General features: G+C 39.4%; 2 protein-coding genes across 4 annotated transcripts; one reads left to right on the top strand and one right to left on the bottom strand.

The window, feature by feature from the left end:
- The first annotated feature begins 24 nt into the window (after positions 1-24).
- ncbp1 (nuclear cap binding protein subunit 1) lies at positions 25-12,124 on the top strand. Of its 2 annotated transcripts, XM_022759925.1 has the most exons (24): positions 25-213; positions 1,775-1,863; positions 2,175-2,275; positions 2,357-2,513; positions 2,613-2,720; positions 3,027-3,148; positions 3,305-3,374; positions 3,520-3,735; positions 4,157-4,254; positions 4,363-4,426; positions 4,517-4,627; positions 4,863-4,927; positions 5,044-5,106; positions 5,217-5,291; positions 5,611-5,714; positions 5,918-6,040; positions 6,543-6,645; positions 7,028-7,121; positions 7,293-7,396; positions 7,651-7,768; positions 7,900-8,040; positions 8,251-8,364; positions 8,472-8,602; positions 12,043-12,124. In XM_022759925.1, the coding sequence occupies exons 1-23, from the start codon at positions 180-182 to the stop codon at positions 8,583-8,585; spliced, it is 2,388 nt and encodes a 795-aa protein (XP_022615646.1). In that variant the 5' UTR covers positions 25-179; the 3' UTR covers positions 8,586-8,602; positions 12,043-12,124. The 2 variants fall into 2 exon arrangements, with proteins under 2 accessions (XP_022615646.1, XP_022615645.1); XM_022759924.1 differs by lacking the exon at positions 12,043-12,124 and having other exon boundaries at positions 8,472-9,081.
- mfsd7 (major facilitator superfamily domain containing 7) lies at positions 11,931-25,591 on the bottom strand. 2 transcript variants are annotated; one of them, XM_022759926.1, is made up of 10 exons: positions 25,197-25,591; positions 19,812-19,970; positions 17,947-18,163; positions 16,793-16,869; positions 15,916-16,053; positions 15,019-15,135; positions 14,622-14,774; positions 13,659-13,816; positions 13,058-13,161; positions 11,931-12,211 (listed from the first exon to the last, which is right to left on the bottom strand). In XM_022759926.1, exons 1-10 carry the CDS (start codon positions 25,356-25,358, stop codon positions 12,045-12,047), a joined length of 1,452 nt encoding a protein of 483 aa, XP_022615647.1. In that variant the 5' UTR covers positions 25,359-25,591; the 3' UTR covers positions 11,931-12,044. The 2 variants fall into 2 exon arrangements, with proteins under 2 accessions (XP_022615647.1, XP_022615648.1); XM_022759927.1 differs by lacking the exon at positions 11,931-12,211 and having other exon boundaries at positions 13,064-13,157.
- Positions 25,592-26,537: the final 946 nt, after the last annotated feature.

The following is a 26,537-nucleotide window of genomic DNA, read 5'->3' as shown; positions in this document are numbered from 1 at the left end:
TTGCACTTTCCGGTTGACCCCGGATGTGCCTCACTTGAATCAGACCGCTTTTATTTTTCTGCTCTGGTAGCGGCCAGGCTGAACGATCCAGAAGCTTGTTTAACCGACTTATTCTTTTGTTTCATATTCATTTTTTTCTCGACATATTACCTTGCATTCACGTCGAATAGTAGAGAAACATGTCCAGGAGACGACAAAGCGACGAGAATGACGGTAAGTGAACGTTACATATGTAATTCAAACGTTGGGCTAACGAGTGGTGGCTAGCTAACGTTAGCGTGTTAATCTTTGGCTTGGTGCATTCACGCATGATTATTGCTTAACTATTTTACGAGGCCAAGTTTTGGGTTTTGTTGTCGTCATCCAAAAATGTGATCAACAGTAAATATCCATTAATGTTTATTTTAATTAACGTGGTTTAAAACGAGAAGCAAACTGTCCTTTCAGCGGCAGAGTTAACCGGTACGTTCACCGTTAGCTGATGTTAACGTGTGTAGTTACCATGGGGGCGGTAACCAGCTACTGAGAATCATGAAAACATCTTTTTTCATTTATATCTTTTATACTTGTGGAAAGAACCCTATATAATTCAATGTGATATTAAAATGATCGATGAAAGCCTGAAGTCTCTTAATTTGGTGAACCTGCAGGAACTCTGTTAGTCGTAACGTTCAGGCCATTTTAAAGATGCTACTTTCCAGCTCAGGATCAGACACAATGTCAGTGTCCCAGTATTTGAACTGCTGTCATAGAGTCTCATGGATTGTTTCACTCAAGGGTGCAGCTAACAATTATTTTCATTATCAATCAATCTGGCCATTATTTTCTTCTTGTCTGTAAAATGTCAAACTTCTCTCCTGATCTAAAACATTATGGTCCCAATTACAGGTTCAGGAGTATGAGAAAGACAGCAAAAGCAAATGTTGATGACATCTGTGATCACAGTTGTGTTCTATAGAACATCCCAGAACAATTCTACTTATAACCACATACTTATTTCCTACAGTCTTGAAATGTCAAGTTTTATCCACCAGTAGTACATGATCCAAATCTCATGAGTTTAAATTCATATAAGATAAATATTAAATCCTTATATTTGAGAAACTGCAACCATCAATTATTTAGCATTTAGCACAAAAATAGTTGCTATTAATTGACTAGTCAACTCCAGTTTCACTGTTCACTGTCTATGGAGCTTCCTAGGGATATGTATCAAAATTGTATTATTATGCTGACTTTCTCTACAATGTAATTTAAAGGACTACTCCAGCAGTTAAGTATTGCTTTCTCTGTTGGTGGGCAGACCATGGAAAAGAAATGGTAAAAATTGAACCAGCAGAGGTTAAAATATCCTGACATTTATTCCCAGGCATGGTTCAAGATATATTAAGAACAATTCCCACAGTGCAACTCACTAGCATTTCTAGAAGCCGTCTTTCACAGAGCCCAGGCTGAGATGACTCAGATGACATAGTTTTTCTGTCCATGGAAAGTTCCTTGAGAGCAACAGGAAACATTTCAACTATTACTGCAGGCTGATTAGCTCTCCCTGTGACGGGTAAACCAGTGTTCATATGTAAAATGCCTCTTTAAGGACAAACCACAGTTTAAAATGTAGCTTGTGTTTAAGCTGTACAGTCTTTTACAAATTGTATGTGCATGTATTTTTCTATTTCAGGGTGGATTTTCCCATCAAGGCTGCCCTTGAGTTAAAGCTCTTAGCTAATGTTTTTCCTTCCACTCACTCTATTGTGTCTCTCCTTTAACCTTCCAGGAGGTCAGCCCCATAAAAGGAGGAGAACATCGGAGCCAATTGAGATTGAAGACCGTCTTGAGTCACTGATATGTCGTGTGGGGGAGAAGGTAAGGAGTCAGCACAGGTACTTGTTGTTTCATAGTAGTAGGAGTAGAGTTTTATGTTTTCAGTATGGGTGGCTTCACTGGAGATCGAACCCTTAGCTCTGGAGAGATTGGGCCTTACATCACTGGTGCAATGCTTTACTTCTAAAGACAAACACCAGAGCATTTGGTGATACTTGCTGCAATGAAGAATACTGTGTTTGAGCAAAAACAAATGAAAAATGCAGGGCTGATTTAACAGTAAAGTGCTTTTTGTTGAATTGCTTAGTTTGATTAATATTGCAAATGCTAAATTGCTTCATATGTCTTCACAGAGTACATCGTCCCTGGAGAGCAACCTGGAGGGCCTCGCAGGTGTCTTAGAGGCAGATCTTCCAAACTACAAAAACAAAATCCTGCGCATTTTATGTGCTGTGTAAGTTCATACTAATACCCTTTCATTGGTAAAAAGGGTCTTTTAGTTGGTTGTTCTCACTGAATCGCCTTTTGTTGACAGCGCTCGCCTCCTACCTGAGAAGCTGACAGTGTATACCACTTTAGTTGGCCTCCTCAATGCCAGGAACTACAACTTCGGGGGCGAGTTTGTTGAGGCCATGATCAGGCAACTGAAGGAGACGTTGAAAAACAACTTGTACAATGAAGCCGTTTACTTGGTGAGCTAATTTTCTAGAAGCACCTGACATACGGCTTTTAAAAGCATCGGCATATTACTATGTATTTATATTTTTAAACATATTGTCTTCTTTTTGCAGGTGCGTTTTCTGTCTGACTTGGTCAACTGCCATGTGATTGCTGCTCCCTCTATGGTGGCCATGTTTGAAAATTTTGTCAGTGTTACTCAAGAAGAAGATGTACCACAGGTAAGTAGAAGGTTGAGGTGTCATTAATGTATTTGAAAAGAGGTCAGGGCAGCAGGAAAGGTTAGAGATGAACTGTTGGTGGATTAAAAAAGTAAAATGGAGGAAAATAATATAAATCCAATCTGAAAAGAGACAAAATAAAATAATACTGAAATGTTTCAAAGCCACTTTTATCATACAAACCTAAAGATTAATGGTTATATCATTTAATTTGAGCTCTTTGCAAAAGGTATTAATGCAAGGTGGTATTTGAGTTTCAACTGTTAAGTATGCAGTGTTGTAAGAGATGTTTGTCTGTGTCCTCAGGTTCGGTCAGACTGGTTTGTGTATGTGGTTCTGTCCTGTCTGCCCTGGGTCGGTAAGGAGCTTTATGAGAAGAAGGATGTTGAGATGGACCGACTCCTCAGCCAGGTCGAAGGCTACCTCAAGTACGACATCTGCCTTTTTTCCTTTTTGTTTTTGGATTTCTCACTCTTGCTCTCAGTCTAATTTTGCTTTTTCTAAGCTTGTCATTTTTATTTCTTGCTCATGATTAACTCTGTGCTTTGATCACACCTATCAGCTGACTCTTGCATCATTTTCAGGAGGAGAGTGAAGACTCATGTCCCAATGCTGCAGGTGTGGACAGCAGAGACACCTCATCCCCAAGAGGAGGTGAGTGTCACACAGCAGTTCTACAGCTGCTGTGTTGTTTTACTGAATTATACAGTATTTCACTTTCCAGTTACATGGTTGAAGTTTAGGACCAGCAGTTTTCATTGCCTTTAATAGTGATGTTTTTTCGTTTTCCTCCTTCCAGTACCTGGACTGCCTCTGGGCTCAGATTCAAAAGCTAAAGAAAGACCGCTGGCAGGAGCGTCACATCCTTCGTCCATACATCGCCTTCGACAGCGTGCTGTGTGAGGCTCTGCAGCACAACCTGCCGCCCTTCACCCCACCGGGCCACATGCCCGACGCCCAGTACCCGATGCCCCGCGTCGTCTTCCGCATGTTCGACTACACCGATGCCCCCGAGGTACACACGGTTTTGCCTTTGATAAAACACTTGTCAGCATGTTACTAATTTGTTTTTGTTAATTAAAACGTTGCAGGCAGCTTCTAAAACATTCAAAAATGATTATCTCCAAATGAATTACCAGGAGGTTGTGTGAGTTGAGAATATAAACTTAATGTGTTTTGATTTCACTGTAGACAATGAGAAGAATGTATAAGGTTGTAAAAAGAAAAATACAGTCGTTATGCATCGTTGAAGACATTTTGAGCACAAATTCATACTGAAAAGTCAAAAACAGAATTGCAAATACACAATGTCACACCTGTATCTGTGATATTCCGTATAAACAAAGCACGACTGAATATGGACGAGTTGTAAACAAGTAGGTATCTGGTATCTTTAATGTTCACAGTTTATAAATTTCTCTGCTCTTTATTCTCAGGGTCCCGTTATGCCTGGCAGTCATTCTGTGGAGAGATTTGTCATTGAAGAAAACCTGCACTGTATCATCAAGACTCACTGGAAAGAGAGGAAAACATGGTGGGTGACGAACTTGATCTTGTTTCATTTTTGTCAAGTCTGAATGTTGAACGTTGAACTCCGACTCACACGTTTTAACGTTTCTGATTGTTCTTTATTACGCCTCAGTGCTGCCCAGTTACTCAGTTATCCAGGGAAAAATAAGATTCCGCTCAACTATCACATCGTGGAGGTAAACAGTGTTTTACACAAGCTACATGCTGAGAAATGAGAGGAAAAAAATAAAGGCTGGTCTGAAATATTTATGTTTTTTTTTTTTAAGGTGATCTTTGGCGAGCTTTTCCAGCTGCCCGCTCCGCCTCACATCGACGTCATGTACACCACACTGCTTATTGAACTCTGCAAACTGCAGCCGGGGTCACTGCCACAAGTTGTATCCTTGATGGTCTGTGTCACTACAGTTTATGTCAGGGGTGTCCTTTAACACAAGTTCATTTTCCACTAACCCTTGAACCCTTTAAACTGACTCATTATTAAATACTTATATAGATTTTTATTATTTTTTTATGTGACGGTCAAGAGTTCTAAATTACAAAATAAAACCACCCAGAACAGAAAATGCTACTAAATCATTTTGAAGAAACTTTACCTTAACACCTGCCTGTTAGTTGGCTCAAGCCACAGAGATGCTGTACATGAGACTGGACACCATGAACACCATCTGCATAGACAGGTAATCTTAGTGCACGTTTACTTTTCCTCAATGACGGAAAACCTCACTGAAGTGGTTCCTGTCTGTGATGTAACCCCGTCGTCTCGTCTCTCTCCACATTTCCTTTTTACTTTCAGACTAATCAACTGGTTTTCTCATCATTTGAGCAATTTCCAGTTTCGATGGAGCTGGGATGACTGGTGGGTGATTCTGCAACAGAGACGGCAGCTATTCATAGTTTTTAATTGTCATTGTCAGTCATTAGATGTGGACAGAACAGTTGATAATGTGATGGCGTGTCTTTGTAAAGGGCTGACTGCTTGACCCTGGATCTAGAGAAACCCAAGCCCAAGTTTGTCAAAGAAGTTCTGGAGAAGTGTATGAGGTATTAAATCATTATTCATGTTTTCTTTAAGCTATAAAGAGTTTAAATGCTAATTTTCTACCTCTCATGTGACAAAGTTAAGTAGATCTGATGTGGCCTGTGAACCTGCAGCTCAGTACCGTTTTTTTAAATATCCTATTAAACCCAGACATGCTTTGTTCACTTGATATTATTTGTTTTTCCCAGTATTTTCTCTCCTTAGTGAAGCTTTAATGCAATATTACATGTTTTCCCATTATTCGTATGTACTTATTTGGACATTTAATCAGGAAAGTTCCCCCTTGACCTACAGTTGTCTGTTTGCTCTTTTTCCTTGCAGACTTTCGTACCATCAGAGGATAGTGGACATCGTCCCTCCCACCTTCGCAGCCCTCATCCCTGCTGAACCCATCTTCATTTTCAAATATGCAGATGAGAGCGCTGGTAAGAACACTTGAAATGTATGATATACAGAAATCATACATCTGGAGAGGATTTTCGTGTCTTACTGTCAGCAAAAGGCAGCACATTTCGAAATAGACGCACATGAGTACCGACCATAAGCCTGGTCAAGGAGTCAAACCTTTCTGTGACTAGCACATAACACGTAGACACGAACCTAACGAAATGTCTCTCCTGCCTCACAGCTTCGTTACCTGGTTACCCTGCATCCATCACTGTTGGAAATGCCATCAAGAACCGAGCGTCCAACGAGGAGATCTTGACCATCCTCAAAGAAGTGCCCAACCCCAACCAGGAAGACGACGATGGTTCATTTATTTTATTTTAATTGCAGACAATTTTCTTGACAATACTTCTGAGAGAGAAATATCATTATCTGCTCATGCAAAAACATAGTACTAGTTTTTGTGTGACTTGAATTTTCTTTACAAGCTGACGAAAAGAAGCATATCTACATTATCACTACTTAACCCCCATTAAAACACACATGGAAGTAAGAAGAGAGCTCATGGTTCTACAGTGGTTCCTTTAGTTGTGATGTCTTTAATAACCATTGTAAGAATTGATAAAGATTTTTGACATTAATATGTTGAAGGCTTTACCTTAGAGGGGTTCTACTCACTGTTACAGGAGGATGGATGACCCAACCTTTGTCAGTTCACCTGAAACTCTCCAGTGTTCTGCATTTAAATGAGACTGATTTTGACATTTATCCAAATATCAGTTTCAGTCTGTTGGTTAAAATTGCATATTTCTTTTCCTTTCCACTCTTCTTACTTTGTTCTCTTTCCCTCTTCTCTCTCCTCCCAGATGAAGGGGAGAGCTTCAACCCTCTGAAGATCGACGTGTTCCTGCAAACTCTTCTCCACCTGGCGGCCAAATCCTTCAGCCACTCGTTCAGTGCCCTCGCCAAGTCAGTTTTACTCACCATGATATAAATAAATCACCTTTATTTTTGTCTTCAAATGAGTTTTTCCACCAGTTTTCATGTCTCAAACTGAACAAACTGAAATGTCATATTGAAATTAGCCTCATTCAGGTGAAGAAAGACCTCAAGTCTGGCATTTGTGGAGCTTCCTGGTCCACAGGCCAGAGTTTGAAAGCTGTCCATGGTTATATCAACCGCCTAAAAGATGAAATGATATGATTGCAACAGAAAGAGAAAGAAAGCAGCGTGTAAAAATTGGAATTGTCGTGTCTTTTAATTGTCATATTTTTTGTAATGGCTGAACACATTTTGTATTGAATGAATGAATGAATCCAGAGCTGCTGGTCTCACCCTCTGATTCCTCCAGGTTTCATGAAATCTTGAAGACCCTGACGGAGAGCGACGAGGGGAAGCTGCACATCCTCAAAGTGGTTTATGAAGTGTGGAGGAACCACCCACAAGTAAGAACTGTGTTTCTCATGTCTTCTAGATCTTGATTGAAACTTCGACTCTGTCAGTTATAGAGAAGTTGATCTCTGTACAAAAATATGAATGTTAAATGATCTACACGTGAATAATCTGAGTTTTAGTGAAGAGTTGGTTCATCATCAACTGTGTCCTGGCTGTTGTAGATAATCGCAGTGTTGGTGGACAAATTGATTCGGACACAGATTGTTGACTGTGCTGCTGTGGCCAACTGGCTCTTCTCTCAGGACATGGCTCACGAGTTTACCAGGTGGGGCATCAAGAAAGAGAGAATTTTTAACCTTTTAAAGGTTAAAGTTTGAGGAAAATCAGCTTTCTCTGGTTTTATCAGGTTATATCTTACATTTTTTTCCATTTCAATATACTGAACTGCTGGGACATAATAAACTAATGCTCTGTTTTCTACTGTCCTGCTTTACTTTTCACGTTAAGTGTCTTGAATAAAATGTTTTCTGTGTCTTGGGCCAGTAAACTAAAAAAAAACAAACTCTTAACCTCATCTAGACTTTTCATCTGGGAGATTTTGCACTCGACCATTCGAAAGATGAACAAACACGTCCAGAAGATCCAGAAGGAGCTGGAGGAGGCCAAGGACAAGCTGGAGAAACAGCAGCATAAGAGGGTATGTTTATCCATCACATCTATTATGTCAGGTTATAAAATAACTATTTATTTAAAGTCCTTCATTTGAGAAAAAAAAGTAAATGATCAGTTGATTAAAGGATTTTATTGTTTGTGCTTGTTCGTCAACAGAGGGACAGCGGTGATGACGAGGACATGGACAAGAACAGCGAGGATGAGGAGGGTCAGCTGGAGGAGCAGATCGAGAGGCTACAGGAGAAGGTGGAGTCGGCTCAGAGCGAACAGAAGAACCTCTTCCTCGTCATCTTCCAGGTACTGAAGGCTCCGGTTTTTTCTTCTTCAGGCGAGCGACTTCTAAACCTGAGACAAGAGCAGCGCAAAGCCTTATTGTGGAGCGTCATTAGCTAAAGTGTGTATTAGGCATTTTAGTCTGACTCGGGACATTTCCTGACGGTGCAGGATGGGAGAAGGGACTTCACTTTATTAAATGTTGATTTTTTTTTTTTAATTTCCCTCTCTCAGCGTTTCATCATGTTGTTGACGGAGCATCTGGTTCGCTGTGAGACCGGCAGCGTCGACATCAGCACGCCCTGGTACAAAAACTGTATCGAGCGACTGCAGCAGATCTTCCTCATGGTAAAACATTCACACACACGCAGATCGGGTACAATTTACGGCTACTTTTTTGTGAGTCAAATCCGCCTGCACTGCTCACGCATGGTGTCTCTCTCCTCGTCGTGCAGCACCATGTGACCATCCAGCAGTACATGGGAACCCTGGAGAACCTGCTGTTCACCGCCGAGCTCGACCACCACATCCTGGCCGTCTACCAGCAGTTCTGTGCTCTGCAGCTCTGAGACGCACAAATGTGAACGTGAGATACATGAGTACATGAAATGTGTACCTGTGCTAAACTTACACATTAGAAACTACCAGCTCTTGCATCAAGAATCTCCTCATTACAGTTTTTTTTTTTTTTTTTAATTGACTTGTTTTGTGTTTGGTGCCATTCAATGTGTCAGTTATGTGCAAGAGTCTGTTTGACAAATCCTGTCATTAATTTGCTGTAGTAATCTCTTTTTTAGAATTGTGTTTACCTTTTCTTTTTTTTTTTCTTCTTTTAATTTGGTTTCCCGTTGTGTTCATTTTTACATCCTGCTCGTATTCTTATGAATGGGTCTTTTTAAAACTGTAGGAACTGTCTGAGTCCAGACGGAGCTGGAGAAACGATCATAGGAGAGGAGACTTCATGTCGGCTCTGAGTGATTCTGAATCTAGAGAGCGCTCTACTTTTTTATATTTGTTTTTTTTGTGCAATTCGGAAATAATTAAACTCTCCAGAGTCTTTAGCCATCTGCTTGTTTCTGTCATTTTCTGGACCTCAGCCACAAACTGCCACTCAAACATCTTCCTGTCTGGTTTATGTTATCTTATACTTAGTGTGATCATTCCTAAAATCTCTTGAGGCCTCATGGGGAATAGGTGTGCAGGAATTTGTTCTGGTGTCACTGGTTCATGGATGAATCACAGTAGGAAACATTACTCATGAACTGAATCCAATTTTATTCCTTAATAATAAATGAACAAAGCCAGAGGAAGTCAAATTAAGTTTCAACTACAAATGAATTTATCACCATTTTAATTGATTTAGTCTGTAACAGGCCAACAGCAATCTGATGTTCCCACTCTCAGATTAACCTGCTAGAGGGCAGCGGAGGAAGCTGTTGGGCCCCGACTGACCTGCACTATAAATGGCACTTCCTTTATTTCCTCAGCACCCAGAATTCAACTAGTACTTTGCAGATTGAATAATTACTTGATCAATCAATTAGTTGATTGACAGAAAAATAAGTCTTTTTTTTTTTAAGGAAAAAAATGCCCCAAATTCTCTGGTACCAGCTTCTCAAATGTGAATATTTGCTGGTTTTAATGTTTGTGACAGTAGCCTTAAAAATTTGGGGTTTTCAACTGTTGGTCAGACGAAAAAAGCAATTTCAGGGAGTAAGGACGGGATTTTTTTTACTATTTTCCTATCATGGGATTATTAAAGAAAGTAAACGTCAGCTGTGTTATTAATGAAATTCATTCTTGGCCGCAGCCTTGCAGTTCTCCTACGATGGAATAATATTAACTCACTCGAGATTTTCAGTGTGTTCATTATTTAAAGCAGGAAAAAATGACAATGTTACAACAAATATGCAGGTTTCTATCGGAGTACTCCAGGTACATATATATATCTATATAGATATAGATATATATATCCAGGTTTCTGAAAACAGGATAAACTGTTCACACGCACAAAACACAACCAGGATACTCCATCAACCTGATCATAACCAGGATACTGGTGTAAACACACTCACTGACAATACACAGTCCAGCCATGTACAAGGTTTTGACCAAGTCTTGTTTTATTTTCTAATTTAGAAATTTGAAGAAGTGCTTGTATTTACAGATGTATGTGCCTTACGCATGATCAACTCTTAAGGAAAAAGGTGGAGCAGGTGAAGTCAGACGTCCATCTTCACTACACATCATTCAAGTTCAACAAAATACCTCCTTTGAAAGATATAAAACAACATTATTAGTCTTAACAGTAACATAAAACATTCAATGCACAGTTAAAATACAAATGTGTCATTTACCATAAACAGAACCTTCATTTGCCTATTTTGTCGATTTCAAATTAATTTAATTCATATAGCGCCAAATCATAACACAAAGGAACTCTATACACTTCACAGAGTAAATATAGAGACAAACCCAACAGTTCCCACAGTGAACACAATCAGTTTCTTTTTTTTATTGCACAAAACCCACAACTGTCCATTTACAAAATTAAGGCTTTAACAAGCAGTTATATGCTGTTATGGGTCTATGACCACAACACAATGACAGACGCACTTTAAATGACAGAACAGGATAATTAGTGGCACAATAGTAGAATTACACTGTTTGGTTTCGTCTGCACATTGACACATTTGGATTTTAACAAACAGTAAAACATTTGGTTTTGAGAAACCTGCAGAAAGCCTGATTAACGTGAAGGTAATGCATTTCAATCAGAATATGTTAGTAAACGTTTAACAGTGGATTTAGTACCAAAGGATAAGATACAGACGAGCCTGCGATGATGTGACAGCACATCCAGTTATTTCTAGCAGCTCCAGAGGAGAAAACATCAGCAGTAAAGCTTCAGGTGTTTCGTTGTCAGACCCTGAGAATCAAAGAGAACCCGCAGTTCTTACACAGCGGTAAGACATAGACCACAATGCAACGCAGCTTAAAGCCCCGCTGTGCTTTGAGTCGTACAACAGTTCATGCATTTGTTGGTGCATTGAGGGAATGCAGATACACAAACTCTGCCATGTGCTGAACCATCACAATGATGACACACACAGCCACACAGACACACACACACACACAGTCAGTTTGAGGATGTACCTGTTAAATTTGATGGAAAATGGAAAATGTGCATTTTTCCAGAGCAGGTTGTGTAATGAGACTCCACACTGGTGTCCCATACTACCTGTGTTTTCTTCCTGTAAGTCAAGGTGAGGAGTTTAGCTTCCCGTACACGGAGTGGTTGCTTTCAAAGAAACTTTTTATTTGTGAGAGCAGCAGTTTGGTCTCGTGTCTAAACCTCTCCCCCAGAATTATATGTGGGTGAATAATGGGAGTGAGCAGCTACAGGATGTGATGTTTCCCTGCAGCAGGTGTGTCTGTCTTCATTTTCTCTCTTATTACCTAAATCAAAGGTAAGTTGTGTTAAAAAAATAACCTTGAAGTCAATAATCATTTAAATCATCTGATCTGAACAGGAATGTTAAGTTTTTGCTTCCACTCAGAGAATTATTTTCCAGCTGACAGGGATTCCTCAAACAGACCTGCCACAGTAAAAAACAGAACAAAACATATTTACACAAATTTACAGTTACACAGTTTTTTTTCATCTGTAAAAACGCACAATCAATCAGTGTTAGGAAATACATTTTCCATTTAGTAATGGAATGACGAGAACAATCTGCTGAGCTTATTTCATCAGATCAATAGCTGATATATCGTCTTCTGATATCTTGAGGATTATTTGTTAGTAACAATCATATTAAAGTTGAATCTGTTATTGTAACTCAACGTACAAAAAGGTTTGGCCCCAATATCAAAAGAATCATCGTGATTCAAAAAAAAAAAAAAAAAAATCACTCATTAAGCTGAGGTTACCAAAATAAACTTTTCTACTCTGTTTCATCCCAAAGAAAACAAACTGTAGTTGTGATAACACCCATAATCCCCTCTGTTTCTCTATCGCTTCAGGTTTACGTGTCCACACTCGGAGCGTCGTCGCCGGTCGCTGAATCGTTGATTTGGGGGGTCACGTACATCGCTTCCTCTTCGGCCTCCAGTCGTCTGTACCTGGTGTGGAAGAAGATGATGAAGCAGCAGGTGAAGACGCTGCACAGTCCGGCCATCACCAGCGTCGGCACTGAGGGCGAGAGAAAAAAACCACCAGATAAAGGTTCACACTTCACAGGAACTGAAACATGCACGGCAACACTAGTTGTTTGACGGTAAAGTGAATGTTGATAAAGCAGGAAATCACTGGAAAGGGGAGGAAGTTCATGTCAAACCTACTAATAATCATTATTTTTTTGCAGCTTATTGTTTAATGGCTGCAATGATCATATTACATTGTTAACAAGTGACTGAGTGACTGACTGTGCTGTACGTGTGCAGAAATAATAAAATGTGAACAAATGCACCTGGTTCATGTCCTCAGATAAACCTTGACATTTACACATTTTATAATGTTGTTGTCATTAACGGCTGCAAATGTTGCTAATTCACTACATCTGCTTGTGTTTGTTCTTTTTCGTGTTTTTTTTTTTTATACATTTGAACTGAATAGACTTAATAATGGAAAACCTTTCAAAACCCAGTTAGAAAGAGCAGTGCAGAGAATGAAAGAGAAGTTACATCACCCAAATCAAACAGCTCAAAACGTTTAAGTAGAAACAACGATTACAAAAGTAAATGTAAATGTAAACAAGGGAAACTGAAGATAAATTAAACAAAATTTCCTTGTGCACTTGTTAATATTTTGTACTTTAATAAGCTGAAATCTTTGAGCTGAGATCAGTAAACACACACACACACACACACACACACACACACACACACACACACACACACACACACACACACACACACACACACACACAAACTCCTCCAAATCAAAACAAATAAAAAAAGACAAGACACTGTCAGGTTTGATTCCCACTGACGTCGCCTCCGTTCGACGCTCGTGTCGGCATGACATCATGTGACCTACCTCTCCAGCTCAGGATGGCGTCCCCGCAGGTCGACAGAGGTGCGTCGGCGAGACGTTTGGTCAAAGCCTGGAGGATGATTATGTAGAGAACAGACTGAACCTGCCTGGAGAGGGATGACAAAGCCGCCACGACTGACATGAAGTTCACATAAAGCACATCCATCCAAAAAAAAAAAAAAGATATAAAATGCAGATGGAAATGTAAAATATATAAATATAAAAATATCACCTGCTGTACAAAGAGCTTTTCTTTTTTTTTTTTTTTTACTTTGAGTGACTGTGGTGCATAATCAACAGCTCATTTGCATGTTTTCATCATCTTTTCATTTACTTTTCATCATATGAAGCATGTTTTCAGCTACACTGTCTGCTTCAACACATCATCTACTGTAAACAGAGTTTTCTTTTCCTCCTTTTTAGATGTATGGGGTCATGAAATCTGAGTGAAATCAATTTAAACTGGTCTGCACCTTTTAGAAAATCCACATCAGTAAAAACATAAAAAATGAAACTCCAGAAATGTGTAAAATATGGGACCTTTAATAAGAACATGTCATGCTGTGTGTGTGTGTGTGTGTGTGTTTTGCTCAGACATTAATACCCTGATACGAAGATGAGCCCGGCTGACGTGGCCTCTCCCACCGGGTACGAACACTCCACAGAAAGCTCCATGGCCACCGGGTAAATGGAGAAACCGAATAAGCCGAAGAGGGAGCAGGCGGCTGCCACGGCGGCTTTCTGCTGCGGCATCAGAGACACCTGAGAGAAGGTGAGCAGACGGACACAAGCTCTGAGCTCAAGAGAACATCAACATATCAACATGTCACTGAGGGGTTAGTTCGATTCTGTGTTTCAGCAGTGAGGTTAGATCCAGGGCATCTTAATTATAACCTTAATGGAGAAGAAAAAACAAAGAAAGTTTTCTGTATCCTGTCGGTGTCCTCTACATAACCTCGCATAGTGATTTTTATTCATGCTGTACTTTAGTGAACTGCTGCGTTACAGTAAAATCTGTCAAAACAATACAGAACAGAAGCCAACTCTTTAAAGTGTTTGCACATCAAACACTTCCCATTCCCTTTGTTTGTTTACCCGTCAGCTTGTGTCACACACTGCAGACGTGCACTTGTATCACCCTCACATGAATCCACTGTAAACCTTTTCTGGGATAAAGAAATCTACCACTCCAAGACGCATCACATCACTTCAGAGGTTTATCGCCCTATTTAGCATATAAACGTTTAATAAATGGTTTGTAACACACAGTAATGTAGTTGTAAGCAGCTCTAAGTGTATTTATAGCCATTTATTTAATGTTTATATACTGTTATTAAATGCTAAACAGGGAGACTTAAAGTGAGGCGTTAATGTGTTTTCCCTAAGTAGAGGTCGATTCTGTTCTACATGTTTATTTCTGTACATTTATAATTATTAAAGGTAAGACGTTTAGAGGTGTGTTTTTAAGCTGTAAATCAATACAAACGTTACCATTTAAATGCATTTACAGATTAAAATGCGTAAAACTGCTGTCGAGCTTTAAACTACTCCCGCCTTGCGTTCTCACCACGGAGAAGGCGATGCACGCCAGAGCGGAGAAGCTCATGTTGATCTTTGTGGCTTCGATGAACTTCTTGGTCTTGTCGACATAGAGTCCAAGAGCGCCGGCGCCCACGATGCCGAACACGATGAAGAGAGCGCCGCACAGGCCGGCAAAGTCCTGCAGGGGTGAGATGTTACAACTTCATTCTGTATCTGAGTGTTTCTAAAACATTTAGCATCAATTATGCAAAAGACCGGCATCTTTTATTCTTTCACTTTGTTCCATCACCTACCTCAGATCATATTTTTGCTGTCAAAACAGATATTGGTGTATTGTTTCTTATCAAATCTGCTGCCTGCGTTGCTCATTTGATGCTACTTTATCTCCCCGATCCCCATGGAAACCACTGTGGCGTACTTACGTTGGTGTATCCCTGCACACACAGGATCTGCTCCAGCAGCGTGGAGAAGCAGGTGAAGACGGCGATGCCCGAGCCGAAGCAGAGCAGCAGGATGAGGTAGGCTTTGTTCTTCAGTAACTGCAGAAGAAACCGAGTGAGGAAAACATCACCTGTCTGTCACTGGGAAAGATTTTACACATCAACGGAGTTTGATGGCGACGTCTCATCTTGGGTTCGATCACTACAACTTCATAACAGAAAGCTTGTGTTACAGACTGGGGCAGTGGAGCGAGGAGGATTTGAATCTTTACCAAGCAGAGGGGTCTAACAGGAGCTGCATTATGGGAATTGTAGGATCTAGTGTTTTAGGTGCCTGAACCATAGGATATCTAACCTACTTTGATTTTGACCACTGTTTTTTCTGTCCCTTGTGAGCCCCCCAGCTTTATGACGGTGTAAATCTAAATGACTCAAACTCTTCGTCACACCGCGTCTCTAGAGGAACTGCTGTGTGTCCCATTACTTTTCATTTGCTAAAAAAGCCTACAACTGCTAATACTAAACGTTTTTTTGCTGTGAGCCGTTTCAAGAGTCCAAAGTGAAGTCTTAAAATGTGTCATGTTGTCAAACCAACATCTGAAACCTAAACATATTAAGTTTACTACTACTTTACTTAAAACAATTAATCGATTATCAAAATGTTTGCAGATTCATTTTCTGTAGATCAATTAATCATTTAATGAAGTGATTCTCACTGTCACTTAATGTAAGTTGTCATCTGGCTACAGTATCTGGCTCTTTAAACTTCCTTCACCGGCTGCTCTCTCACTCTGTCTGTCCGCTGTGGGTTTCTGGATGTTTTTCTCTGAGAACAGGGAAAGAGTTACACCTGTATCATGTTGCTTTCTTGCTCCTCACCAGTTTGATCCCCTGTACGAACGGCTCACAGCTCGAGGACTCGGCGCTAGCTGACGGTGGCGTTGGTGGGGTGCTGCTCCGTATCCCCACTGTTGCTAGGAAACAGATGATACATGCCGGGATTGCATAGGCAAGTAGCTAAAGGAGGGGGAAAAAAAAAAACAAAACACACACACATAATGTGATGATAAATGGATGTTAGCACTTTAAATCAAAGACAATTCATCATCATTAGCAGGTGAGGCGTCCAGGTTTCAGACACACAGGCGCACAGAGCTGGGCAGCTGCAGTTTTTTTTTTCCTGTGTGAGAAGCTGCAATCCCTCAATGGCCGGTGGGAATGCAGCGATTCTAGGCCAACTGATGTTTTTTTTCCAGATTGTGTTTTAGCCATTTTTTGCCTTTACAGGACAGTTCACATTAGACAAGGGGGCGAGAAGAGGGTGGCATGCCACAAAGGCCCCCGGCCAGATTCAGTCCAGGGACACTGGACTGCCATAAACCGCTCAGCATTTTGTCACGCAACTGTACATTTTTGGATATTTACGCATGTTGTTTGTCGATGGCTCAACAGAAGCTTATTTTTACATTTCTCCGGTGTTTTATTTGAAGTTTTGATCCATAAGAAAATCTATTTGTGGTTTTGAGAATGAAAAAACCATCTCAGTGCAGTTTTATATCTCCTGGTTCAGGCTTCTATCTGGAGCTCTAGTAACAACAGGTTTAACTGTTTTCTGAGCGATCCAATATAAATACAGCAGATTTCAGGTAAAACACTCAGAGAAACCAAATCCTGCAAGGCTGGATGGTGGGTCCAGGTGTCATCTTTAGGTTGGCAATGAAGAAGAAGATGAAGACCTGTTCTTAGTTCAACTCACCAGGACAGGGATTTGTGCAGATGTTGGAACCATCAGAGGAGAGATGATGTTGGCGAGAAGGATGCCCAGAGGATTGGCTGAGGAGGGAAAAGAGAAGTGGGATTTAGGCTTATTCTGGTTTCTGTCCTCCACTTTCTGTTCCACGTTTCAGTCATCTCCGTTCTTATCTTTAAGCTTATATTTATCTTATCTTTACCTTACTCTTAGTGAATTCCCCTCTGATCCAAAAGCTTCCTGTTGTACTTTCTTTTTTTTTTTTACATTGGTTGTTTACGTCTGAAACACATCTTTCACTTTGCTGAGTTTGCTGACATGAGAAAACATCAGCACATGTTGAAACTGACCCAGTTCCTACTTAAATTGTTACACAGAGAACTGAACATATGACTTGAGACACAAGCACTGACCCAAAATATAATAATAATTACATAACATAATAATGACATAATAAAGTTTATTTCATGTTTGTGCAGATGCATCAATCACAGGGTGAAAAGCAGGACATTCACCCCTTTTTTCCACAAGGTCTGAATAAAAAATTAAATACGGCATCTTTCTTTGTTTTCTTTATTTTCAGTGCTCATCATTTTGGTGTAAATGGCATTTATCAACATATTTTTCCCCAAATCTGAATTATGACAAAAGCCTCCGATCTACAGGTTACATGTAGTTTATTGTGAGTTTCTGTCTCTTTAAGTTTAGACCAATTTTGCTATTTTTTGGTTACACATACATCTGATACTAACCAGAAGCAAGCCATTCATGCTCTCTTCATAAATGTTTATAAAAGTGATGTTTTTCTGGAATCCTCTAAATTGAAGTATATTCACACGTCTTGTTTGGAGATGCTTGAATAGACAAGTTTGATTGAATTATTTCTCATTGAAGCTGCAAAAATAGATTTTTCTTGTCACTTGGGGGCAAGGAAATTCACAATAAGCTAAAAGAAACACACTCCTAACATATACTATTCACTAAATTGTTTTGGCTCATGTGTTGCTCTCTTTCTCTTTTTAATTTCGCATGACTAACACCCCGCAGGAAGTCTTTAAAGCTGTATAATTGCATTGATAACTGCTGTATAAAAGCTATGCAAAGCTGTAGAGATAAATTCCCACCCAGCTCTGAGTAATAATAAACAGTAAATCACTCACACATGGAGGCGATGGTGTTCGCTGTGGCCCGCTGATGGTCGGGGAACCAGAGAGCTGCCAGCTTGGTGGGGGTGAAAATGATGAGGGGCTGAGCCAGGGCACCGAGAGTCTGACCCAGCATCACTAATATGTAACGGACTTCAGCCGCCGTGCCCTGTGGCGTGCCAAGGAAGCGCAGCAGGGCTCCAAACATGTTCAGGCCGGAGCCCAGGATCAACTGCAGGGTTGAGATGGCAGTGACAGGTCAAAACACTGTGTTTTTATCCCTCCTTTAATAGTTTCTCAAAAATCATAAATCAATCACATAGTGTAGGATGTCTTTGTTTTTGGATTAAGTTCAAATTACTGTCTTTAGAAGCAGGAAGACTGAAATTCTCCAGATTAAATTTACTTGTTTGGACAAAAGCAAGAAGGACAGGAAATCACATGGGTTAGGGTTGTAAACATAAACTGCAGGAGCTAGCGTGGGCTGAAAAAAACAGTCCACAAAGCTGTAAATTAAACAGCATGTTACTGTCATGAACCTCTGTCACGGTCCTTGTGCTCGCTTCGGCTAAGCAGCAATTATTACGTCAGACAAATTAGAAAACAAGAATACAAACAATTCACGGGGAGAGCTTTGTGTTTTCATGTGTCGAAGTTCAATCAGATTTAACTCCGCAGGTCAATTTGTGACTGGTGACACAGAAATGAATGGGTTTACACAGCTTATCTCCTGTTTACTTTCTTGTTTGCCTGCTGAAACAAATCACATTCGTATGACACATCATTTCCAGTGCAGCAGACCGGTCGGTTTTCCCAGGAGAAAAGAGTGAAAACAAGAATTTAACATACATCTCTTTTGATTCTGTCATGTAGTTTCTGTTCTTATGTGTCTGAACTGCCTTTACCTTTTAGCTTATTCATTCATCGGTCACATTTAGTGACTTTTTTTTTTTTTGTTCCATAGTTGTTAGCACCAACTTCTCAAAGCAAACTTCACATGAACTCCTGCTGCTAAGAAGAAAGACTAAATTACACTGAATTACATTACCAGCTTAATAAGACCCCCTGTTCAGTTTTGCAGATTGAAATGAAGAACAACTTGAAATGCTTGCTCAAGCCTGAGTGCCCTTTTTCTAAATCTGCAGTGTGTGCAGTGTGAGTCAGCTCAGCACATGAGGTAAAACTGAAGGTTGATTTTATCAGGACGCCAACATTCACTTTTCAATATCTCCTCTTAATCCAGTGCTGTCAGCTGATTTGTGCACAGATTTTTGTTTTGATTATGTGAATCTATGTAATTTCAGTTTTCCTCAGCTGCAAACCAATACAGTGGGAGAATAACAACATTGATTTTACTGAAGATATATTGTTGATTTGAATATATGCTGTTGAAAATAGCTGCTTAGCCGATAAACTCAATTTCAGGAAATGATTCTGACTCTGATTATACGACCTCCATAATAAGACCTCCCGCTCGGTTTTCCTCTCTGACATTAAACATATGTTGCTCATCTGTTGTTTTTTTTTATTCCTGGAAACAGTTAGTTTTCTCTCAGCAGCCATCAGAAAACTTTCAGTACACACACACACACACACACACACACACACAGGACGTCTTTACATTATTAACATCTTCCCCTGGGCTCTTTTCTTTCTTGCACATATTTAAAATCACTTGCCACTTGTTTTGTGCTGCTGTCATTAAAAAACAAACTCACAGACTAAAACTAAAACACACATCTTCCAGTATAGAAGAGGAATATTTCTCATTTTCTGGAAAATATCCGACTGTTTAAAAAAAATAAAATAAAAATAAAAGGTTATAGCTTACTCATGGTATTTAAACAACATCAGTTATTAGTTCAGTGTTCAGTTTGTACCGTGACCCGTAGCCCCAGAGTGTCCAGCATCCACGTGGTCCCAAAGCTGACTGGTATGGCCACCACCATGTAGATCACTGACAACCAGTTGACTTCTTCCAGAGAGACCTTCAGGTACTGGGCAGACTGGTCCGCTATTGGTGCAAAGGTCAGCCATATCTGGGAAGACACATTAAGAGTTTTATTCCAGAATGAGATCTGTCTACTACAACTAGCTACTTCCACAAAGTTATTACCAATACGAATTTATGAAAATAAAACTCACTATGGAGCAGTTTTTAAGTCTAGAATGAAGTCTAAATGTTTCATATAATGTTTCACATAACATTGAGACTTTTAAATGTGTTTCATGTATAAAAAATATCTTTAAAAGGATATAAAAATTACTTAATGCATAAAAACGACATGGTGTTAAAGAAGAAAAACAAGTAATTACAACATCAGTGCAACTCTGCAGCTTTGGATTAGTGAGTTCTGGGTCGTGCAGCTGTGATCACTTCCTCTAAAAACATCTGAAACATCTAAAACTACTTCTTGAGCCACTTTCCCTGTTTCACTGAGACCAGACCAGACAGGATAAAAGCACAAATGTCATTTTGTAGATCTGCACTGTGTGAAGGTTTGAGCTGTGACCCCAGCCAATGCTTTAAAATGTCAACAGCCAGTACAAAAAAAAAAAATAAGAGAAAAGAAAAGAAAAAGGTAAAACTGAAGGATGATTTATTTTAGCAGAATGACAACACTGAAATATCAGTATACGCTCTTTTGTCTGTCAGTTGATTTCTGTCACAGATATAAATTAAATCAAATTAAATTAAATTAAATTAAATTAAATTAAATTAAATTACAGTGTCTCTCAGTTGCAAATCCACAAATCCATTTAAGTGTACGATAATCATACAACTAAAAACTAAAAATAGTGATTATGTCATGTTAAAAGTACAATGTAAATAATGGATCAAGGGATCCTCACAGTCTTGTTCATTCACACTTCTTGGTCATGTAATTTTAAGATTCCTCATTCTGACTATCATTGAATGTGTGATGATATGAACTGATCAAACACACTGATTATGCATTGTAAAATATAATGATGAACTCTCTAGTTAACAACTGTCAAAACATAATGACACTTTCACCAGTGTATTTTATTAGCGATCAGTCCCACAGAAGCAGCTGCAGTTTAATATCAGATTTCCTCAATTATCTTATAGTCATGAGACCTCTAAATACTGCTTCACAAAAAGAGGAAATGGCGAGACTTTCTCAGCTCATGTGAGGAAGAAATGGTGTATCCCAGCTTGTTGCGCTCTCATATGACACCACACACATGACACACGCCACTCCCGACAGCGCAGGGTACAAACGGACATTTTCATGCTAAAGGACAAACTGGGGGAGATGACAGTACTGTGATGAAGAAAAAGGCTGCAGTCTGTAGAAAAGTCTTTGATATTTTAGGAATGAGATGTTCGTACTTTCACCCTGTCAGTCTACAAGATCAGGTGAAATTTATTAGTGTGGGTTTTACAATGGTTTTGCACCTCAGAGCAATTTGTACTTTATTTCCATTTTATGGTTTAGCTTAATTTTAGAGGGATTTATTGCACTTTTTACTAAACACTACATTTATTTTACAGCTGCGTTCAACATTAAGATCTGACACATAAAATATGATATTATCAGTTTAAATAATATAAAATAATCATCGTAGATTAAACTGAATAGTTATCTTAACTTGACTACATTAAAATGCTGCTTACATGTGCACGTTCCAATATAACACTCAAGTTTTGCTGTCGACACTTATGTGCATTTACGTCAGTAAGATTCTGAATGCAGGACTTCTTGCAGGATCTCCACCATTAAGTTTTGTTTATAGTTTAAATAAATGTATATATTATTTAGGTGTAAATGGCTGACGGCAATAAAGTCAGGGCTCCACCAGAGATTTCACTTTTCTTAGCAGTATTTGCTGTAGAAGGTGACGGCATGTCTCATTTCCCATCAACCCGGAATGTGAACTGATTACAATCACCGGTGTTTTTATTTTTGGGGGTTGGAGGAAGTGCAGCCTTTTCCCAGCATGCAAAGGATGACAGGAATCTTTCACAGGGATAACAGACAGAAAAACAAGTGTATTTACATGCACTTAAGTAAGTGGGTTACTGACTGCTTGCTGTAGTAAGCTTATCTCTTAAATGTCATGTAAACAAGACGCCTGCTTTCTCTTATTGGGAAAGTGAAACCAGTTAACACAGATTTCTCTCCACAGATTTCTGCACAGAGAAACCTGAAACCTGAAATGCCTGAGTATCTAAATATTTCTCTTTTTTTACATGAGAAGTATGTGCATGACAACAATATCAAATACGCAGCAGTGAGTGCAGAGGGATTAAAGGACACCTTTTTAGCAGCAGTGCATCATTGTTTACAAAATAATTAAATCCAAAGTCTAAAATTAAGAATAGAAGCTTCTACACGTCTAAATATGTGGATTTTTTCTTACAGCTTCTGACACGGTGAAGAACACTGAATGTGACTGGTGCTAATAGCGCAGTAAACAAGCTGCATGGAGGGCTGATACACAAACACACAGAGTCGACTGAATGAATCTGATCTGTTAACTTAACTGAGACCACACAGGCTGCACCAGCACAAGTCTCTGTTTTGCAGACAATGAAGAAACCCTAATTTATGTCGAGCTGACGCGAGCTGGTCAGCTGATGTGGACACACAATGTCAGTCCTGTCCCCTCTCTGAGGCGATTTACATTTCCACACATTCCTCCTTCTGTTATTCCAGAGACCTGTGCTGTTTGCAGAGGACAGGGTTTTCTGACATGTCCAGTGATGATCATTTGATGCTTGTGTCTGGTTTCCCCTGCTGTTTGTATTGAAACAGAAAAAGTGGAACCTTTTTGTAAAAATGAAATGATAGAAATCTCTCTTTAGTGCTTAACTCTAAAAACTATCTTCATATATATCATAGATATTGGAGTTAGAAAGATAAATCGGCCAGGATGATATTAGCTTTTTACAAATCGATCGGTATCAGTTTATATGTCAGCTGAGAAATAACAAGGAAGGTTTGAGATCTTTGCCAACTTTATTTTTACACTGTAAAATTTCTGTAAAATGTCCTGCACAGGATGTATCTCAGTCACAATTCTTAAGCATAAAAAAATCATCCTTTCATGTGTAAGTTATGTGTTTTTACTTTGCAGATAGATCATTATTGGATTTTTTCAACTTCTAAATATTGACATCAGTATCTACTTCAAAAATACAATGTTGGTCAGGTTATATCAACATAATCCATTCGGTATGGGCTCATAAACGTCACATTCAAACATAAAGCAGATTAGTTTGATTTGTGCTTATTGTTACTATCTCTCATTCTCTTTTATCATTATTTTAGTTACAGTGGTATACTGTATGTTACAGCAACCTTGTGCAAATAAGTTGACACATTAGAGTTTGATTCCTTGCTCTCAATCTCAATCTCAAGGGTTTTATATTCATTTCTTTGTAATGAAAAATCTGGTGCTTTATGTTCTGCATCCAGTTTCAGATGTCTTTAAACTTTGCCAAGAACAATTGGCAGTAAACAATGCGTTATAGTTCTCAAAATCCATGCTAAATCAATTTACAAGGGGAACAATCTACAACCCTCAGTAGGGCTGCTAGTGTCACACGGATTGATGTCTAGCTGGCTCATCGTCTGTTATTTGCCACATCATGAATGACTCTCCAACAGCTGAGCATCTTTTGTGAGTGGGAACACCAGTGCCGTGCAAACAAAAGGTCCCATAGAGAGGACGAGTCCTGTGGGAGCTGGCAATAGGTGAGGGAGGGGCACAGTTTGCATAGCTGAGAGAGGCACGCTTGCTTCCAGGCACGCTCTGCTTTACAATGACAACATCCCCAGGGAATAGATATCAAGTTCCACCAAACGTAAGAGGGCACCACATGTCATCTACCTGCTGTGCTCACAACCACATCTGCTGTTTAATGCTAGAAAAAGAGAGGTGTCAGAGATGTCCATTAAAGGAGGGCATTAAGGTTGAAGTTAGTTTTTCCTTATATGTAAAATGTGAACACACCATTGTGAGCATGAAGACATGAAACGTGTTCTTCAAGTGGAGATACTGCAATTCTAACCTTTAAATGAGGCTTTAAAGGTTTAATGTCAAGTGTGACTTGATCATTTGCACATTAGTGACAGTGTGCACGACTAAAACAACATGACTTATTATGTTTATTTATTCATATTTAGTTCACAGAGGAAATTTTGTTTTTTTATTGTTTGATTGTTTTGGCAGAAATGGGCTCCCATACAGGACATTAAAAAAAGTAAAAAAAATAAAAAAATTGTGATATTTTGAGATGTTGTGTTCTCACCCTAAAAACTATTATTTCGAAAACGAGGATTACTTAATGAAAACTTCTTCATATTAACTTAGTAACTCAGTATCGAAATGCTCTGACTCTGACAATAAAAATACACAATCAATCTGCACAATTTGCATTTAAGAGACTGAGTTCAGAGACATTGTGAAGTAGTGTGGGATCATGGGAGTTGTCGTCACCCCTGTTGCTGTCTGCTTCTCCGGGTTAGGATTCCCTCTGTGTCAATGTCCAGGAGGTTTTTTTTAGCGAGAGCTGAATTATCTGCAGAGGTCTCCTCCTCTCCAAAACAAACAACCCAGGTGACTAAAACCAGTAAAAACACTGAATAAAACAGATTCATGTTAAAAATCGTGCCAGTGAGCCGTCGCTGCTTGTTACTCGGTTTAACTTAAGATACAGACGTTGGGAAGGTTTTTACCTGGGGCCAAATTATCCGTAGACATCTCCTCCTCTCCCAAACAAACAGAACTGGTTATTTAGTTCGGTAAAAACACCGAATAAAGCAGTTTCACGTTAAAAATCAGTGTTTCTCCAACACTGTCCTGCGAACACAGGACTGCGGCTAACATTTGCTCAACGTTTTTCTCTAATAACTTAAGATCCAGACTTCTGATGACGACAATCCTTCACCTGATTAAACTATATAGTGTATATATATACAAAAACTGTATTGTAAAAAACGTGACTTCAAACTGGATGAAAAGTTTCTGTGAAACAACCACAACGTTTACGCATGCGCAAAGGGGATCTGACGCCATTGACAGATGACCAACCAAAACGGGCCATTACCTGATTGAAAATACGGATTTTTCCATGTTTGAAAATAGATGGAAACATTTGGGATCATGTAAGTACAGCACTCAACAAAATAACACATATCTAGATATTTTAATGCCTAAAAGTTACATATTATATCTTTAACTTTGTTGTAAAATGTCAGGTGACCATAAGTGAAGTTACACACTTTACTCACCGTTGCGTTGGAGCAGTTTAACAAACACAGCACCAGCAGGACAAACCACCTCCTCTTGTAAACTTTAAAAACCAACAGTTTCCTCAGCTCTGGGTTTGGTCGTCTCGGTTCATCAGAGGAAACAGTCTGAACCTCAGAGGAGACTTCGCCGTCATTCTCCATTAGTGTCTTAAGAGTTTTGTTGACAAGTTTGCCGGTTAAACTGTGTGGTAGCGTTAGCTCGCTCAACACTGTACAAACATCCGAGGCATCGCAACGTTGATGTGGTTGGTAAAAACCCACAGAAGCGCTTTATGTCCTTTAAAATACAAACTGCAAATCCATTGTTGTCTTCTGGTGGATTATTAAAGCATTTACGTTATTAATGGACGCCGGGAAATCAGGTCAGAGGCTGGGAAAAGTCTTCAAACCAAGCATCGCGTCATGACTCAGGTACAGAACCGGGGAGTGTCACTGTACTGTACCGAAGATCTTCTACCGAGACGATGAACCACTCGGTTGCTAAAACAGCGGCCCTGCACTGCCTACAACTTTTGAAATTTTCCAACCTGCTGAAATGATCGACTGACCTTCTATAGAGAGAAAAAACACAGAAAACAAATGTGCACAATGTGTAATAGAAAATCATATCTTGGTATTTAAAATAACAGAAAACAGTGAAACATTCCCATCACAATTTCTCTCTGCACTACTAGAGTGAATCAAGTTAAGCAAAAATAACTTCCCATTCCCAGTAAAATGTGCCTAATCCAGACACAATATATGTGTTTACTTTTATCAGGCCCTACTTCCACCTGAGCCCAGTATTGATGTACTTGGAAATGACTGAATTTCGTAGAGTACAGTCATTCTATATACATGTTTTTCCATGGTGTTTATTTTTGACTGTCACAATAGGAAAAGTACATAATGAAACTAAAGTTGGCTGAATTCCATTTAGCAGTTTCAGGGTCCTGGTGTGTACGTTGGCTCACTGCACAGTGTCATGGCTGACTGGGACACTTGAACAGAAAGGAACTACGGAACTACTAATGTTATTAGTAACAACTGTGCTTCTCCTGCTATAATAAGTTTGCATGTGAACTTGTTGTTGCCTTATTCAATAATTTGTCAGATTAGTGGGGTCATCCCACTGGTGATTTTTCTTTAATGTGACTGGGAATGAGAACAGAGTGAGAGGTCTTAGATTTTCAACTTCTCTGATTGACAGCACACTCCTCCCTCTCTTTAACCCCTTGTTTGTCTGGATGTGTAGGTTTGCCTCTGAAGGAAGCTCTTAAAAAGAAAGTGATACTGTGTGTGAAACAGTGACTCACCTTTACCTGTGTTGTGTGCATCAGC

This window comes from Seriola dumerili, unplaced genomic scaffold (assembly GCF_002260705.1).
Source record: "Seriola dumerili isolate Sdu_G_001 unplaced genomic scaffold, Sdu_1.0 BDQW01000331.1, whole genome shotgun sequence".
Lineage (NCBI taxonomy): Eukaryota > Metazoa > Chordata > Actinopteri > Carangiformes > Carangidae > Seriola > Seriola dumerili.
This window is presented reverse-complemented; position numbering and strand designations above follow the sequence as displayed.

Coding starts and splice junctions, on each gene's coding strand:
- ncbp1 (XM_022759925.1), top strand. CDS start 180: ATGTCCAGGAGACGACAAAGCGACGAGAATGACG. Junction 2,721..3,026: donor AAGAAGAAGATGTACCACAG/GTAAGTAGAAGG, acceptor CTGTGTCCTCAG/GTTCGGTCAGACTGGTTTGT. Junction 4,628..4,862: donor CGGGGTCACTGCCACAAGTT/GTATCCTTGATG, acceptor CCTGCCTGTTAG/TTGGCTCAAGCCACAGAGAT.
- mfsd7 (XM_022759926.1), bottom strand. CDS start 25,358: ATGGAGAATGACGGCGAAGTCTCCTCTGAGGTTCAGACTGTTTCCTCT. Junction 19,971..25,196: donor TAAACTGCTCCAACGCAACG/GTGAGTAAAGTG, acceptor GTGTCTTCCCAG/ATATGGCTGACCTTTGCACC. Junction 12,212..13,057: donor CGCCATCCTGAGCTGGAGAG/GTAGGTCACATG, acceptor TCTCGCCCTCAG/TGCCGACGCTGGTGATGGCC.